At 41.5% G+C, this 16,089-nt stretch overlaps 1 protein-coding gene across 2 annotated transcripts in view; it reads right to left on the bottom strand.

Annotated features, from left to right (window-relative positions):
- Positions 1 to 16,089, bottom strand: part of PRKAR1B (protein kinase cAMP-dependent type I regulatory subunit beta) — a 151,099-nt gene that overhangs the window by 46,870 nt on the left and 88,140 nt on the right. For both annotated transcript variants that reach the window (XM_075179643.1, XM_075179644.1), the window contains one exon: positions 3,586 to 3,744. In XM_075179643.1, coding sequence (XP_075035744.1) covers positions 3,586 to 3,744 — 159 coding nt within the window. The remainder of the gene's footprint in view (positions 1 to 3,585; positions 3,745 to 16,089) is intronic.

Raw genomic sequence — 16,089 nt, 5'->3', positions numbered from 1 at the left:
TGCTAATCAGTGCCGAGAGACCCACAGCCGTCTTGACTGTGTACAGTGCTGTAATTGAACATAAGAGGAGGCCGTGAAGAGTTCTGCTCGGTAGCAGTAGCGAGGGAAGCTGGGTTTCTGGTTACAGGTGAGTTTGCATGGTAGGTTGATGAATGGGTCTCTCTGTCCTGGTTCAAGAAGAGGCTAGCAGCAGCACTAGACGGGTCTGACAAGTGAACTGCACGATTATTTGCTATGGATTTAATGTACAAACCTTGTGACATATTTTTCACCGTTATTTGTAGATTCAGGGCACGCTAGCAGGATTCAAGGCTCCGAATTAACTCAAGCGTTTCAGAATTCCTCTCCTGTCTGCTGATAATCCTGATCTGATTTCCCGTGCCAGCCACAAGTCTTTAGGACTAGCGGGATATTTATAACGCAAATCATTAAGCAAATAACATTCATGTGCTATTACAACATTGTGACCGTGTTAAGTGGTAGAGACCATGAAGGCTCTCCCTGTAACAAGGGGCACGTACATAAACGTATTACATGACGTTTTATATTTTAGACACATACTCTATAAAGAAACTATTAAAAATGAAATGATTACACTTTTTTGGCAGCTTTAACAGCATATTATTTTTATGGCATCTTACGTATCACATAACTTTTTCCCCTCTCCATCAAGGAGACTCATCAATGAAGATCTACACAATTTCAACAGGTGGTGTAATTGGCCTTTAGATGCCTGGGATAGGTGGGTTAGGCAGAGGATTGAGCACCCAGCGGCGCATGGAGGATTGTCGGGGGGGGGTTTCCGCCCGCCGACCCCAAAAAAAAAAAAAACCCAGAGAGAGCTGCTGCATGCGCAGCAGCTCCGTTTCGCCAGCGCTGTCCTATACAGCAGCCACAGCGCTGTCTAAGAAGCGTCCTATACAGCACCGCCACGGACGCTTCTTTGACAGCGCCGCGGCTGCTGTATAGAACAGTGGCCACTTAGTTAGCGCAGGGGGGGTTTCTAAAGACTCAGAAACCCCCCCTGCGTGCGCCACTGGCACCGTCACTTCTGGGTTCACAGTGACCTATAAAATCAGATGCCCCGTCTACATCCTCCTCTTTCCAGTAAAATACGTGGACGTAACCCCTCCCTATACACCCAGTTAGGCATCAGGAAGGGTTAGATATTTATATGTTATTACATTTTTGTAAATGTTTTGTATTGTGCCATCTTATGTGAATTCTGTTATCTTTTTCAAGAAAAACAAAAAAGATGTTAAATCAAATATATCTATGGTGTTAAAAAAACAAACAACAAAATGTAAAGGGAAAGAAATGATAAGAGTGTACAAAAATGAAAATGAACATATTAAATTTTTGTGTCATCAAGTTTATATTGTCACAGCCTGAGTGGCGAGTATGGGAAGGGAGCCGATTGGTTGCCCTCGGTAAAGGCTGGACTGTACAATTATGTTTTGGGGGAATTCCCGAACCTGAAGGATTTCTGTCCCATACAATGACTCATTACACTCTGTTTTTGGTTGTCACTGGGACATAGGGTCAGGTGGCCAGTTGGATGGGCATGGAACATGTGACCCCTTGGTTTTGGTTATGGACAAGTATTTTAGTGGCCTTTGGGAGCACTTGGTCACAGTACACCCCCACCCCACCCTTGTGGCCACATTCCATCCTCTGCTGGGTGTTGTATAAATTATTGCGAGTGCCATTATGATGTGAATTTGTGGAACAAAGGGGCAGATACCTTCCCTCTGTGAGGTCATGTTCAATGGAACAGACAAGAAGCCAAATAAAACAGGAGTATATCTCAGTAAAATGGATAGTCTATGGAGTCTACTTTGCTGGGCTGGTGAGCTTAAGTGAGTTTGCATACATAAATTAATTTACAGGAGTGCTCCATTTAGAAACTGTTTTTACCAATAAATCTCTGCCTAGGGCTCCTGTTTGGTAGATACTCACTCCCAATGATGCTGTAACTTACACCTTCCACTAACCCTGCTAAGGGAACACTAACCCAACTTTTTCAGTTCTTTCATCTTTCATCATATTCCAACTGCAGGATGATCTTGAGAACTTAACCCCAAACTATATTTCGAGGCAAAGAATATTCACTGTATTATGGAAAGCAGGGAGTATGAGTAGTTTATCATATACTGTCTACAGGCATTACAATTAACATTTATTGAACCAGAAAACCCATCTAAAATAAAATAAAAACTACTTGTGGATGGCCCAGCTGATCTGTGTTTACTTACCCTTCTCTTCTCCTTTTCTCTTATAAAATATTCTATTATTTGGAGCTATCAGTGCTTTATTTGCATACAATTCTGCACTTATCTACCCTAGATATAGATTGATGTTTCCTCTCTATATGGGCTATGAGCCAAATTAGCCACTCCCTCTAGGCCACACCACATCCAATTGAATAGAGATAAAGAGACAATGGCTCTCTACAGAATGGTTAAGTCTGCACAAGGGGAGCCAGATGAGGCAAGGGAAAGAGAGCGAGTGGAGGAGATGAAGGGGTTATGCGGATGGTTGGTAGGCTTTAAGGAAGAGGTGGGTTTTCAGCGCACGTTTGAAGGAGCACAGAGTAGGAGAGAGACGGATGGAACGAGGGAGGACATTCCAGTGAAGGGGGGCTGCACGGGAAAAGTCTTGGATTCTGGAGTGTGAAGAAGTGATAAGAGAGGAGGAGAGGAGGCGATCATTGGCTGAGCGCAGGGAGCGGGCAGGAGTGTGTATGGAGAGGAGGTTAGAGATGTAGGGGGCAGTAGAGTGGGAGAGAGCCTTGTATGTGGTGGTGAGGAGTTTGAAGAGGATTCTATAGGGAAAGCGAAGCCATTGTAGACTAGAGGACCAGATGAAGGACCAGATGAAGAGCACAGATCTAAAGGTAAATCGTGTCAGTGTGTATGCATGAATCGTCAGACTGATCGGACTTTCAGTCGTAGGTTCAATTGTTTGAGATAACACGTCGGTCGGAAAATTCTTCAGTGTGTACCTAGCCTTATACATTCTTAACTGTCAATGGTCAGTTGGCATTTGTTAGTTATTCAATAATTCTGAAATTCCATAAATTCGTAATCATTGTGCTTTGCTTAAAAAAAGAAGCTTGAAGGAACCAACTCATTTTAATTTACATATAATATAAGCTTTACCTGAAAGTATCAACATAATAATGTATAAATAAGTTATGATGTATAAATAACTTAACTTTGACTCCCATGTTCAAGAATACTCTCTTGCTAATGCTTATCATTAAAACATAGCTTTGAAGCTAGAAAAGCATTGGTACTATAGAAAGTAAGTAAATTTGGCTGACGCTTTTCTCTGTGGTTAGAAACAGCCAATCAACCAGGAGAGATGTGAGCAACAGGCGTTTCTGGCAGTAGAAGATGGCACATGATTGGATGTCACGGTCACATGATTGTCTCACATCCAATCACACCATACCATTAGATAATGTAGTCTGCTGGGTTAGTGCAGTGTTATCTATAGGTGGTATCTGATATTTTAGCATGCTTTTGTTCTCCGCTACATATTTTGGACAACACACTAAAATAGCATTGGAATGCAACTCACCATTAGAATGCGCCTATAGCTGTCTCGATCTATGCCCCATAACTTGAGGTCTGTCTTGGCTTTGACAGTTGCGGCTCTTGGGGTACCATAGATTAATGCAAGCTCCCCAAAGCTGCCGCCTTCTCCAATGCTGGTTACCCATTCTCCATTCACGTAGACCTAGACAAAGGAAACAGAAGACAGGGTTAACTAGCAGGAAATGATTTGCTTTTAGCTGATGTCCTTGGTTATCTCTAAACCTATTAATAATCTTTTTCTAAGGAGTTGAGGAAAAGAATAGATGCTCAAACAATAGCCTAATAGTTTACTCACTTGGTCAGACAAGACTGACAACCTACTTTGAGGATCAGGTTTCAGGACTTGCTGCTATAGTACAATGGCTGCATTTACTCCTGGGAATATTCAGCTCCTGTGGCTTACTGGGCCTAGGTAATTTTCTTTCTAGAGTCGGACACTCACGGAATCGACAAGCAGAACTGTCACAACTCTGATCCTTTATTACACCTGTCAAACCTGAAAGCAAGGAGACGCGTTGATAGCCGTAATGAGGCTAGCAGGGGAAACGCAACCCTGTGAATTGGTGAGGAAAGACTGAGGTGGCCTTTGATGAGACCTGCTCTTTGTTCCACCAAGTCCATTTCTTTCTCCTAAACCGATTAGCTTCCAAATACTTTGCCTTCCAGTCTGATTTTTTTCTCTAAAAGTCACCCATCTCCTGGGAAAACCTCTTGAGAAACAAGCTGTCACTGGGTTTATTTGAAAAGAACATCCAATCAGTACATTTCTGCTTCAAGTATTACATGGTGATCATGTTTATACTGGAACGGAGGCCATTATTTTGTCTTACAACATAAATAAATAAAAAAAATAAAAATAATCCATTCAATGGTAACCAGAGACAGATAAAGCTAAAATAATGTGGATATTGCTGACATCATATAAATAATCTTAGTTACTTTAATTGTGCCCTATTAAATATATCCCAAAGGTTGGTTTTTAGTAGTCGGGGTCATTTTCAATGGGATACCTGTAGTATGTATGAGAATAAAAAGACACTTAAGGAGCGATAAGACTGTGTACCCCAACTGTTCTGTGACAAAATATGTGCACATACCGGCCACACACATTGGTTACAGCCAATCAGACGCCCTGATCGCACTTTGTAGTTGGCTGCTATGCCCACACCTCCACTTCTAAGTCAGCCAATGACACACTAAGATGGAGGTCATCACCTGACACAATTTTCCATCCTTGACAGATTTGGTCAGTCAGGATAGGGTCACACACTGATCAAAAAAATGTCCCTTTTTGTAATAAAATACCTAATTGTCCAACCAAATATCCCATATTTAAGAAGGAGACAAATGTTTAAAACAACCCAGATCTGTTTCTACCTGGGTACGAACAATTGGATAGAGATGACTAATTTTCTTATCATTTTTGGCCAAATGAGACGTATGTTCACTGTATCTACCTGACTGTACAGTGCTGTTCTATATTATATATTGTGCATTGGGATGTGTGTGTGTAACTGCAGTCCTCGGGCACTGTCACAGCAGGCTGAGGTTAGTAGGCTACTTTAACCTTATTTTGCTTAGAAGTGAGGGGAGGTCTTGTGTTAATGAGCAGTAGAGCTGACCTCTCCTGCTGTTAATGTATGCCACAGTCTGACACCACAGCACCGCTCCCTCTAACAGGCCCTCCTGCCATGCTAGATTTCAATTTGTCTTCCCTCAGCAGCATTTATATTTCAACAAGGGGGGTTAAAGTATGAATTTTAGCTCTGGAGCTCTCCCACAGTGCTGGCATCCAAATTAAATTATACATCTCCATAAGTCTGGGTATAAATAGACAGAAAGCATGCAGTGCAGTTGGCTTTCACTTCTATATAACATCATGCCAGCTCATTGCTACTTTACCAAGTATAACATCACACTCTGACCTACAGCCTTTACAATGTGGTGAGAATCAGCCCTGAAAAGACCACCGGTAAGTGAGTTACTATACGTCAGACCTGGCCAACCTGTGGCTCTCCAGATGTTGTGAAACTACAAGTCCCAGCACACCCTGAGAGCTCAGTTGGCTATCTACTGGCAAAGCATGATGGGGCTTGTAGTTTCACAACACCTGGAGAGCCACAGGTTGGGCAAGCCTGCTCTAGGTGGTTTAGACTTATCTCCATATTATAGATACTATAGAGAAAACCTGCAATAATGTTTTAAGCACATGACACACAGATATTTGTAATTTCAATAAACTGATACTAGATTGTGTTTGGAGGCTGAAAGCAACCATTTCTCTCTTAAAGTGTGGCATACTTGTCAACTCTCCTGGAATACCCAGGAGACTCCCGAATTCCGGGTAGGTCTCCCGGACTCCCAGGAGAACTGGCAATTCTCCTGCATCTGCCCACTTGATTTGAAGCCTCCATGATGCGATTCTCCAGGAATCGCATTCTTTTGGCCCGCCCCCCGTGTTAAAACGTTGCGTTTGCGGCATTATGTCACAGGGGGCAAAATGACGGGATTCACAGAGTCCCGCCCCCTCACGTCCACCTCTACCGTAGGCCAGCCTTTAAAGGTTGGCAACTGTGATGTGTGGTCTTTGGACTGTTGTGTACAATGGCAGCCATTTTGTGGAATGAACCAGCAACCTATCAGTTCGCTAGGAACTAGTGACATCACTGACACATGAGTCACTACATGCTGCTATTCGTTCCTAGAGATATACAGGTTGCATTCTCATTCCTCCTGGTGCTCCGGTTTCCTCCCACACTCCAAAAACATACTGGTAGGTTAATTGGCTGCTATCAAATTGACCCTAGTCAGTCTGTGTGTGTATGATAGGGAATTTAGACTAAGCTCCAATGGGGCAGGGACTGATGTGAGTGAGTTCTCTATACAGCGCTGCGGAATTAGTGGCGCTATATAAATAAATAAATAAATAAATATGAATTTAGTTCTTCCCACCAAATGGTTGAAATGACATTCCAAATGTGTAGTTTGAGTTTGGTACCTGTCAGACAAAGGGGTGATAAGCCAACATGAATTTAAACTGAAACAAAACAAAGGTATTGGCTTCTATCGTTCTTTCTTTTACAATTATAGAGCTTTCAGACTACACGTGTGACTAAAACACTATTACTTTCTAACTCTCTGAACATTTAGCAGATGTGGTGTTGCTAGGGTCCTGTGTATAAAAACACAATGAACAGATACACTGGGACGTCACAAACAAAAGCATGACAAGAAGCATGTGACATACACTATTTTAAATCATACAGAAAATATTCTGCGAGCAGGGAGAAATGCCCCTGGCTTTGACAAATACCAGGAGTTCCAACTATTTGAAAGAATAACAGAGAAAAATGAAATTTAGGGAATGACAGACAGACAGTTATTTTGGGCACAAGCAAGTCTATTGTACTCCAGTCAAGTCAAAGACAAAAGCTGATTTAGGTTTGTGTTGGCAGTTTAAAGTTGAAGCTGGGAATCTTGTCTCATTCTAAAAACTGCCTGTAACACCACAACTGGAAAGCGATCAAATTAGTAAGTGAATCTTCCCCTTCACCCGAGTTTCATAGAAATGCATGAAAAATAAATTCCCAAACCAACGCAATGTTAAAGAACTCGATGAAAGGTGGTCCCTGGAGTCTGGAGCTCTGGGAATCGGTTCCCCAACATGACCACAGAAAATACCTCCCACAGAGTACAGCAAGAGCAGGAAGCCTTTTCTATGTACTCCCCCAGGATGACATCAGTATTGTAATATGTGTGATAAGACTCCATTACAGTGGATGTGAAAATCAGAGACATAAAACGAGATAGTTAAACATAAAAACAGACAATAATACATAAAACGTATTCTATTTATAAACATTTAAAAGGCAAAGCAAATGGTCAAAGTTCGCGAGAATATACATTCTTTTGTGTTTGACTCTTATTTCATGTTTTAGTTATAATAAGGAGAGTATAAGATTTCTCAGTAGAGAACAACAGCAATTGTGCAACTTAAATTGTCCTTATGGGGAAAAAAAGTAAGTCTGCAAAGCGGTAAACAGCTGAAAATGAATAGTGCAGGGCTCAGGGAACTTTTTTACCTTTTACCCCCAAATATATTTAGATACGCCGAAGTTACCCCCTTGATTTGAAAGGAAGGAAATCATATATTATTAATTATTGGAATTCAAAATTTTATTCAATCTATTCAAAATTTCTTTGAAAGCTTCAACTTCAAAACTTCAGGTTTTGGAGAAATGATGTTTCTTAATTTTTGATACAAAAGCATCAATATTGAGGCATTTTGATGTCAGAGCAATTTGGATATAGTCTTCAGCATCCAATCGATTACTCTGCTTTGTTTTTATGTTTGTTACAGTGTAAAATCCTTTTTCGCAAAGGTAGGTTGTTGCAAAAGGCAGCAACTTTTTGACTGCCTCCTCATGTGCAATTTTGAATACCTTTGCAGCTGTTGACATCCAATAATATGACAGATCTGCTTTGTTTTCATTTGCAATACATGCTTCATTATTGTATCGAAGCTCAAGAATTGCCTCTGCCAACCCTTGAGGCTCTTCTGGTACAACAGCAATTTCACATTTAAAGGGGTCTACAATCCAACTGACAGCATGTGAATTGGCAGCATTACCCCCAGGAATTTCATTTTTACCCCATTTGGGGTAATTTACCCCTGTTCCCTGACCACTGGTTTAGTGCATCCAGAATCTGACTCGAGCAGAAACAAAGCCGTGAGGTTACTTCGGAACGTTGCAGCTAATTGAATCGGCCCATTAGTGTCAAAAGGGATCACCTGATATTGAGTATTTTAAGTGCGGAGACTGAGCTCTCTCTCTGGTGAATACAGTGCACAGGAACACACCATGGGTGGGTGGTAAAATGCCAGAGTATAACCCTCAAACATTCTGCCCTTGTAATGCCCATGCCTTCCACTACGGAGCCTTCAGTAGCAGTAGCTCATCTATTTAATGAAAAAGATCAATGTGTTTGAGCCTGTGAGCGTAAACTACACTTATGATTAAAATAAAGATATTAAAAAAAGGTCAATAAACTGCTTAATGACTTGATCATTTGTGCCCCTTTATGACCCAACCGAATTTCTCTTTTTGGATGCATAATGAGAATTATTCTTTTATTTGTTAACCCCCACAACAGAGTTTTATATCATTATAGTCAGAGAGATATGGCTTTCTTTTGGTATCAAATCGAAACAAATCTTTGCATAAGTAAAATAGAAAAAAAAATATTTTCTCCTGATTGTTCCCATAGTGAGTTTCATACAATTAGTGCAGCCCCAGAAATTGACCCCACAATTTAATCGGCTTCTTCTCCCAAGAACAATAAAAAAAAAGCATGTATATTTTATTACAGGTCTGGTGGTTATATGGCCTTGGATCAATCATATCCATTTTAGTTTTAAAAATGTATTCCCCCCAATGATAAGTCATACCTTCACATAGACTTCTTAGACTCTCTTAGGGCTGGAGAAACAGTACTGGGGAAGGTGGACAAAAATTTGGAAGCAGGGGGATTTTTTCTTTGGGATAACATTATATAATGCAAATATATGCCACAATTAAATCAAATGATATGTTGTTTTCAGCCAGATCCTACACAAAAGAGCTAAATTCTGTCCCGAAGTAAACGTGTGAGACGAGGACACATTCCGTGTGCCCTACCCTTTGTGGGCAGCCACATAAAGGCCGATGTTGGCTCTATAACAGCTTCCTGTCCTCACACGTGCTCAGCTACCATCCCTGAATATAGCCTTTGATGTGAGACGTTCTCACAGATCTTATCCGCTCGCACTGCCTGTATCAGCTACTAAACATCTGCATCATTCTGGGGCACACAGTCCTTCACGCTGAGTAAGGGACCACTGTAAACTGAGAAGTGAAGCAGTGTTTGCACTGTACATGCTACTTTCACTTGTAGCTCTAGCGTTGGGTTACTGTGTGGCAGCCTTTATGTGGCTGACTCCATTCCTGAGGTCACCCATTAAGCTGGGGTGTTGTGGATTCACACTGAAATAGAGAGCTGCCCGCAGAGACACAGACCACGTCTCCACATCTGTGTCCTAAGAGCTTCTTTTAAGTGGTTGAGGAAACACGCACTCATCCCACTAGCACATCTCTTTCACACATACTTTCATAGCCATCTGTGAAAAGACACAGTCAAGCAAATTGCACTTAAGGTTTTGACAAACCTAAGACTGGAACAGGCAATCTGTGGAGTTCCACCTGTCGCGAAAGGATATTTAAAATCAAGCTCTGTTAAATGGCATTTGCCTAAACTTCTTAAAGGGCCAGACAACAGTATCTACACGAGACATAGAACATACTTTCTCCTAACGCACTGGTCTGAAAGTTCAATACAACTAGAAATATTCAGGAATGCTCAACCAAATCATAAAACAAATTTGACACAATTTTTTGGGGGTATGTTGTCCTGATGGCTTGGAAATTGGGGATTACAATATTTTTTCACAAAAGAGAGCCTGTGCTTAACGTCTACAAAATGTAAAAATAACTTCAGCATTTTTCCTGATAATCTCTCTTCAGTGCACCATTTAGCAGCACACCTCCCAGAAGCTCATGTCATATAATCTCGTACCTGTATGTCAAGCGCCGGGCAATCACAGTAAAGTCAGAATTTGGCCGAACCAGTCAAATAAATCTTGGAATAGAGCCTGAATCCCAAACCAACTGCATCCTGGGTCTTGAGGCCTATGTAGTGTATAAAACTTCCAACCCTTCTTAAACCCATGGAGTAAAATGGGGAGAATATTGGACTCTAGAGTGATGTCATCTTACAAATGACTTCTAATACATGCGGTGACCCCCTAAGGTTAGAGGAGAGGAAGTTTCACAACCAGCAAAGGAAGGGGTTCTTTACAGTAAGGGCAGACAAGATATGGAACTCACTGCTATGGAAGGTTGTGACGGCAGATTCAATAGATATGTTTAAGAAAGGGTTAGACAAATGTTTAGTGGTAAAGGGTATCCAGGGATACGGCCGTTAATTAAAATGAAGGATAGTAGTGGATCCAGGGAGAAATAGGACTGTAATATTGGGTTAGGAGGGATTTTTTTCCTGATTGAAACAGATTGGCGGTTGCTTTATTTGGATCAAATATAAGAAAGGGATCGCAGGAGATCCAAAATAGGTTGAACTTGATGGACTGGTGTCTTTTTTCAACCTCATCAATTATGTTACTGTGTCAGACAAACATTGGGTCTCAAAAAACATGGCAGGTTACGTAGGATGTAGACCTTGGACACACGCTACTGCTGCCTTTTTATGCCTCAATTCGATTATAAAATTATTCACCCAGGTATATTATTGTAGGAGAAGTCCACCTTCATAGCGAACTATTCTGCAGGCATGTTTGTTCATTTTCATTTCCCTAAGATACAACCAATCGGTAGTGTTTCTCTTAATAAACTGGGTTTGCTCCTTCTCCTTAGTGGAGCCCCAGGAACAGCTCCAAGCCACAGCCAATGTGGGCGTGACCACACAGACTAATAGGAGGCTTCAAGCAGAGCTTGCACCTTCCTATTGGCTCACAGGGCCACGCCCCCATCTGGCAGACATATTTGCCTGGGCAAAAAAAAAATGGAGAAGCCCTGTAAGGCTGCTTCAGTGATTAGCTAACTGTGCTCTGCTAAGGGGACGGAATAGCTAATACCACTTTCATACTGCTGCCCAGACAATATCCCGGGTATATGAACCGGGGATATTGCTGGGGGGCAGAGGCTCTCCATCTCAAAATCCCGGGTAGACTGCATTTATACTGAGCACGGGTCTGCCCGGGGTCTCCATGGCAACATCACAAGAGGAGCTCTAATTGGCTCCTCTTGTGATATTTTTTTTTTTACTTTAACATTGTTTCTGGTCAGACCCGGGTTGAAAAACCCGGGTCGCACCATTCATAGCGCAGACTTCCCGGGGCAGACCTGGGAATTGCCCCACCAGAAGACCTGGGTCTAATTCCTGGGTCTGATGACCCGGGAATTAGACCTGGGACCATTCATACTGCACCTCGACCCGGGTCGTCTGGGCTTGCCCCGGCAAAAACCCAGGTTTTTGGTGCAGTATGAATGGGGTATAAGTAAACTTTAACAGGGCCCTTCAGTGAATATCAAACATGACCCCTCATTTGCAGAGGATGGCCCTGTGCCCAGGCATGTTTTCCTATATGGTAAATACAGCAATGTTTCCACTATAAGTATATACAGGGTATAGCGAAAATGTGCCACACTGCAAAGTATTGGTTGCTCCCCCTCACAGACGTGTGGTGTACTTGGTGTACTTTGTGCCACATGATTTCACTGGTTCCTGGTGAGTTGCTGGGATTTATTATTCGCTATAACGGCTCACAAAATAGCTGCCTGTGTAGTTGACAGATATAATTATATCAGTAAGTTTGTTTTACAGAAGTTTGCTGCCATAGTTAGAACTAATGGGCTAATAACTGTGTGTTTCAGTGCTGTGGTATTCAGTCTGCATGACATAAATATGCTCTGTGCATCATCGCACTGTTGAGCTGCTCTATAATCGGTCCAGTCAGAAAGACAGGTTTCAACAATCTTGCATTCGACATGTGATGTGATAATGTCATATAAGGTCTACTCTTTGAAACGTGAAGCTGGCTCTTTTCCCAGTTTATGCTATTTCTTAAAATATTAGCTGTCAATTACATAACAAAACATCAACTTGCAAGAGACACCCAATATGTGCTACACATTTTCCACTCCTATTGCTCTTGGAGAGACATGTCTGACAGGCTACACGTATATGTATGCAATTATAACTAGTAGCACAGATAGCTAGCGAAATAGTGATAGAGTGCATCCCAGACCATAAAAATGAAATATAACATATTATGTAGTAACAAAGTATGCACATATGTGAAGATCAATAGCAGACTGTTATCTCAAAAAAAATGAACTGACAAGGTCTATTTTGCCATAATTCAGAGGGAATTGGTTCCAGTAACTGTTTTACCATAATTGGGAACCAAAACCGCGTATGGATTGGATTTTACGGTCTGAGTAAACTTCAGGTCACATACCTGTCCCAGATTTTTATTTCAAATTCTGGAAGCCCTAGTTTCCATGTCTTCCTACTGGCAACTTCTCATGTACAGAGAAATCCATATTAACCAGGCATTTGTACAAAAGTCAGTGCTCATAGAAATATCAGAGACCTGGGAATTAGAGTATGTGTTTGTATGGGTCAATGGAGTTCAAATATCGGGTGGGATACCTTTTTCCCGATGGCCTAAACCCTAACAACAGTTACCACGGCAACTTGAGGGCAACGCTGTAATTTCCGGCGTAATAGTAATGCCTACTGGTAGTTTGACTGACGCTCAACTAATGCAATCAGTGAATATCCCAATGCACGAAAATGACGTCAGTCTTTGACGCGACTCTGTTATTGCTCTTCTTAAGGGAGTAATGGAAGCACCCCGGCGGATGTTATATATTTGAGAAACCCTTTCACATTGTACTGGTGCCGGCTGCTTCCATTAGCCCCTTAAGAAGAGCAATAACAGAGTCGCATCAACTAGTCCAGGCTGTCTAATGCTTGGACTTGCTGAGGATTCAAGGAGGACTACACTCTGTCTGTATGAGTACTGTTTTTATTACAGGTGGCAATTTTGTGTGATAAGTGTGTTATTAAATGATTCTGAGGTTACCTATACATGTTCATATGCTTTATTTCAGTTTGACAAATTCTCCAAAGTTCCTGTAAACTACAAAAAGGGGGAGCTTCAATTCAGCGCAAGGTGTCTCCGGAAGATCCACGGAGACACCTCACGCCGGTGTTATGGCTGGAATCCGATTCCTACGGCAATGTGGGCAGCCGGACATGGTGGTGACGAATTTGCCCCAGAGTGAAATATATAGAATTATTAGCTTCAATTTCTTCTATATACAGATGTGTGTTCTTATGGAAAGGACAGTATTAGTCACCGAGCTGAGAGTGATCCATTGTCTGCTCTGCATATCTGGAAGGGTTACATACAGTACAGATTAGTAATATCCTTGCTTAGAGCGTGAGTAAAACAGGGTTTTGGCATAGGAAATTGTCCGTGGGTCTTCCTGTACCCACTCGGCAGAAATGAGCCACAAATTACTAGTAAACATGTTCCCTTTCAGTGCTAATGTTCCCCTCAGGTGCATTCCATCCTGGTGGCCTCCTCACTGCTGAGCCTCATCCCTGGAGGTGCTATTACTTAACTGGCGGTAAAGTGATAGCTTCTTTGTTATGGAGTTGAGGCCGATAGACAGGCCGCATCATTAGTAAAACACAGGGGCTTAACACCATTTAGATACTCAGGAACCTTTTTAGAGCTCGTTAAATCATTAGTCAATAGTTTGTCTTCCTTCTGAGTGTACTATGTTTGTACAACAGGAATTAGTTACGGGATATTTGTCTTAAGAATAATATCACTGCAATAGCTAAAAAAAATCTACCTGTCGTTCAACCTGTATGTAAAAGTGAGTAAAAATGTAAATAAAATGTTAAACAAATAAGCAAGATATATAGAGTCTGATTCATTAACAAATACAAAATTAATGTAATGTGTGTTTTTGTTTGTTTGTTAAAAAAAACAAACAACAACAACGCACATATATCTGGCAGACGCATGTCTGTATTCAACAAGCAACAGATCTGAAGACACGGATCTAGGTCCGCTCTGCTCTAACAGACAATACATTGCAGGATACGGTCAACACATATGTGGGATAGCAAGTCACAAAAGAATGCACAGAAAAACAAAACAAAAATTCAATTAATTTCACCTGTTAATAATATAGCCATTAATGTCAAAACATAAAAAAAAAACAAAAAAAAACGTTTTTTATTTTTGTTATTCCTATAAAATACATTTATTATGATGTTCTTAATGTCTACTGTACATAAAATACATTTTTACAGTTTCTCCTGATTGCAAACACATGTTCTAGCATGTATACACTTTAGCTGATGCAAGTGTTACGGCTGAAAATCACGTACCTTAGAGATGCCCAAAGCTTGAATTGGAGGCTATTACCCTTACTGTACATTGACTACGTGCATAAACCCCCCCCCCCCCCACCGCCCACTCTTGAAATCATAGGCTGTAGTTAGGGGGCTTTGCGCTGGAAGATGAATTGGACATTCCTACGCTCTCCCGTGTATGGTCTGGTTCTGGGCATGTGCAGAGTAATTGTGCGCACAATACACAACGTATTGCCATTAACGCCGAGCCATAATCTGTGTTTCACATAAATGTATGTTTGACAACGCAAATATTCTCTGCCTGGTTTTAGAGGAGCCAGACATTATTACTCTGTGCAGTTGGGGTACACTACTTGCCTCCTCACATCATATGTACTACACTGTATGTCACATGTCGCACAATCATGGACAGAACCCTCACAAGCAGGGGCGCACGCAGGGGGGGGTTTCTGGTTCTCCAGAAACCCCTCTCCTCTGTGAACGAACGGGCGCTAAACACTGCCCCACCCAGCAGCACTGTATTGTACAGCAGCCGTGGCGCTGTCAAAGAAGCGTCCGCGGCGGTGCTGTATTGTAGTACAGCACTGCCGCGGACGCTTCTTGACAGTGCCGCGGCTGCTGTACAATACATCATCGCCATCATCACCCCCCTTAAAAATCCTGCTTTTGCCCCTGATAAGGTTATCACGCTTGTCCCTTGAAATATTCTCCTCTGTTGTGAACAATCACATGATCTGATTGGCTACAGGTTATACAGTCTCTGCCCACCTCCATAGTATTCAATATTATCCTGGTAACTAGTAAAGCATTGCAAGGTTTCAGAATGAATTGTTTATGGTGCATTCAGTTTTCTCACTACACGCTGCCAGCCCCCCTTCCTGCGAATGTACAAAACACTAACGGGAACATTTATACGAAGTGGTGCACAAGTAAAGAGTCCTATACGAGATGTATAAGTGATGAACCCCTTTAACGTGGTACAACAGTGTTCTTCTGTCAATTGGGTGATTTTCAAATGAGGATAAAAAGTTGAATTTTTAAATTTTGTTCAATACAAAAAATACACAGTTTTTTTGTTTATACTCTGCTTAACTAATGCAGCAATCTCATGAAAAAGTAGGTTTTTTAACATAAATAACAGCGGCAGGCTATAAAAAAAGATGTTGGTATTTACAATTTTAAATTTTCCATTTTTTTTCTTCAAGCTGCTAATAATGACTTATTATTCTGGACTATCATGGCAACCACAGTCACATGACACATTATATAGTGAGCATTGAGTCTTTGGAACACCCCTCTGTGCTCAGTCTGCATCTCTCCCTTCTGCCATGATATGCTGAGAGATGTGAGCCTGTGTCTGTATAGCAGTGTTTTCTGTCGGGCAGTCAATTTTGTTTGTTAACCAGAGAGCTTTTGAAAAGCAGATAATGATTTGCAGGAGAACAGATAACAAAAATTAATATTGGATAAATGA

Source organism: Mixophyes fleayi, chromosome 7 (genome assembly GCF_038048845.1).
Source record: "Mixophyes fleayi isolate aMixFle1 chromosome 7, aMixFle1.hap1, whole genome shotgun sequence".
Taxonomy (NCBI): domain Eukaryota; kingdom Metazoa; phylum Chordata; class Amphibia; order Anura; family Limnodynastidae; genus Mixophyes; species Mixophyes fleayi.
The sequence above is the reverse complement of the archived record's forward strand: the minus strand, read 5'-3'. Positions and strand labels throughout refer to the sequence as shown.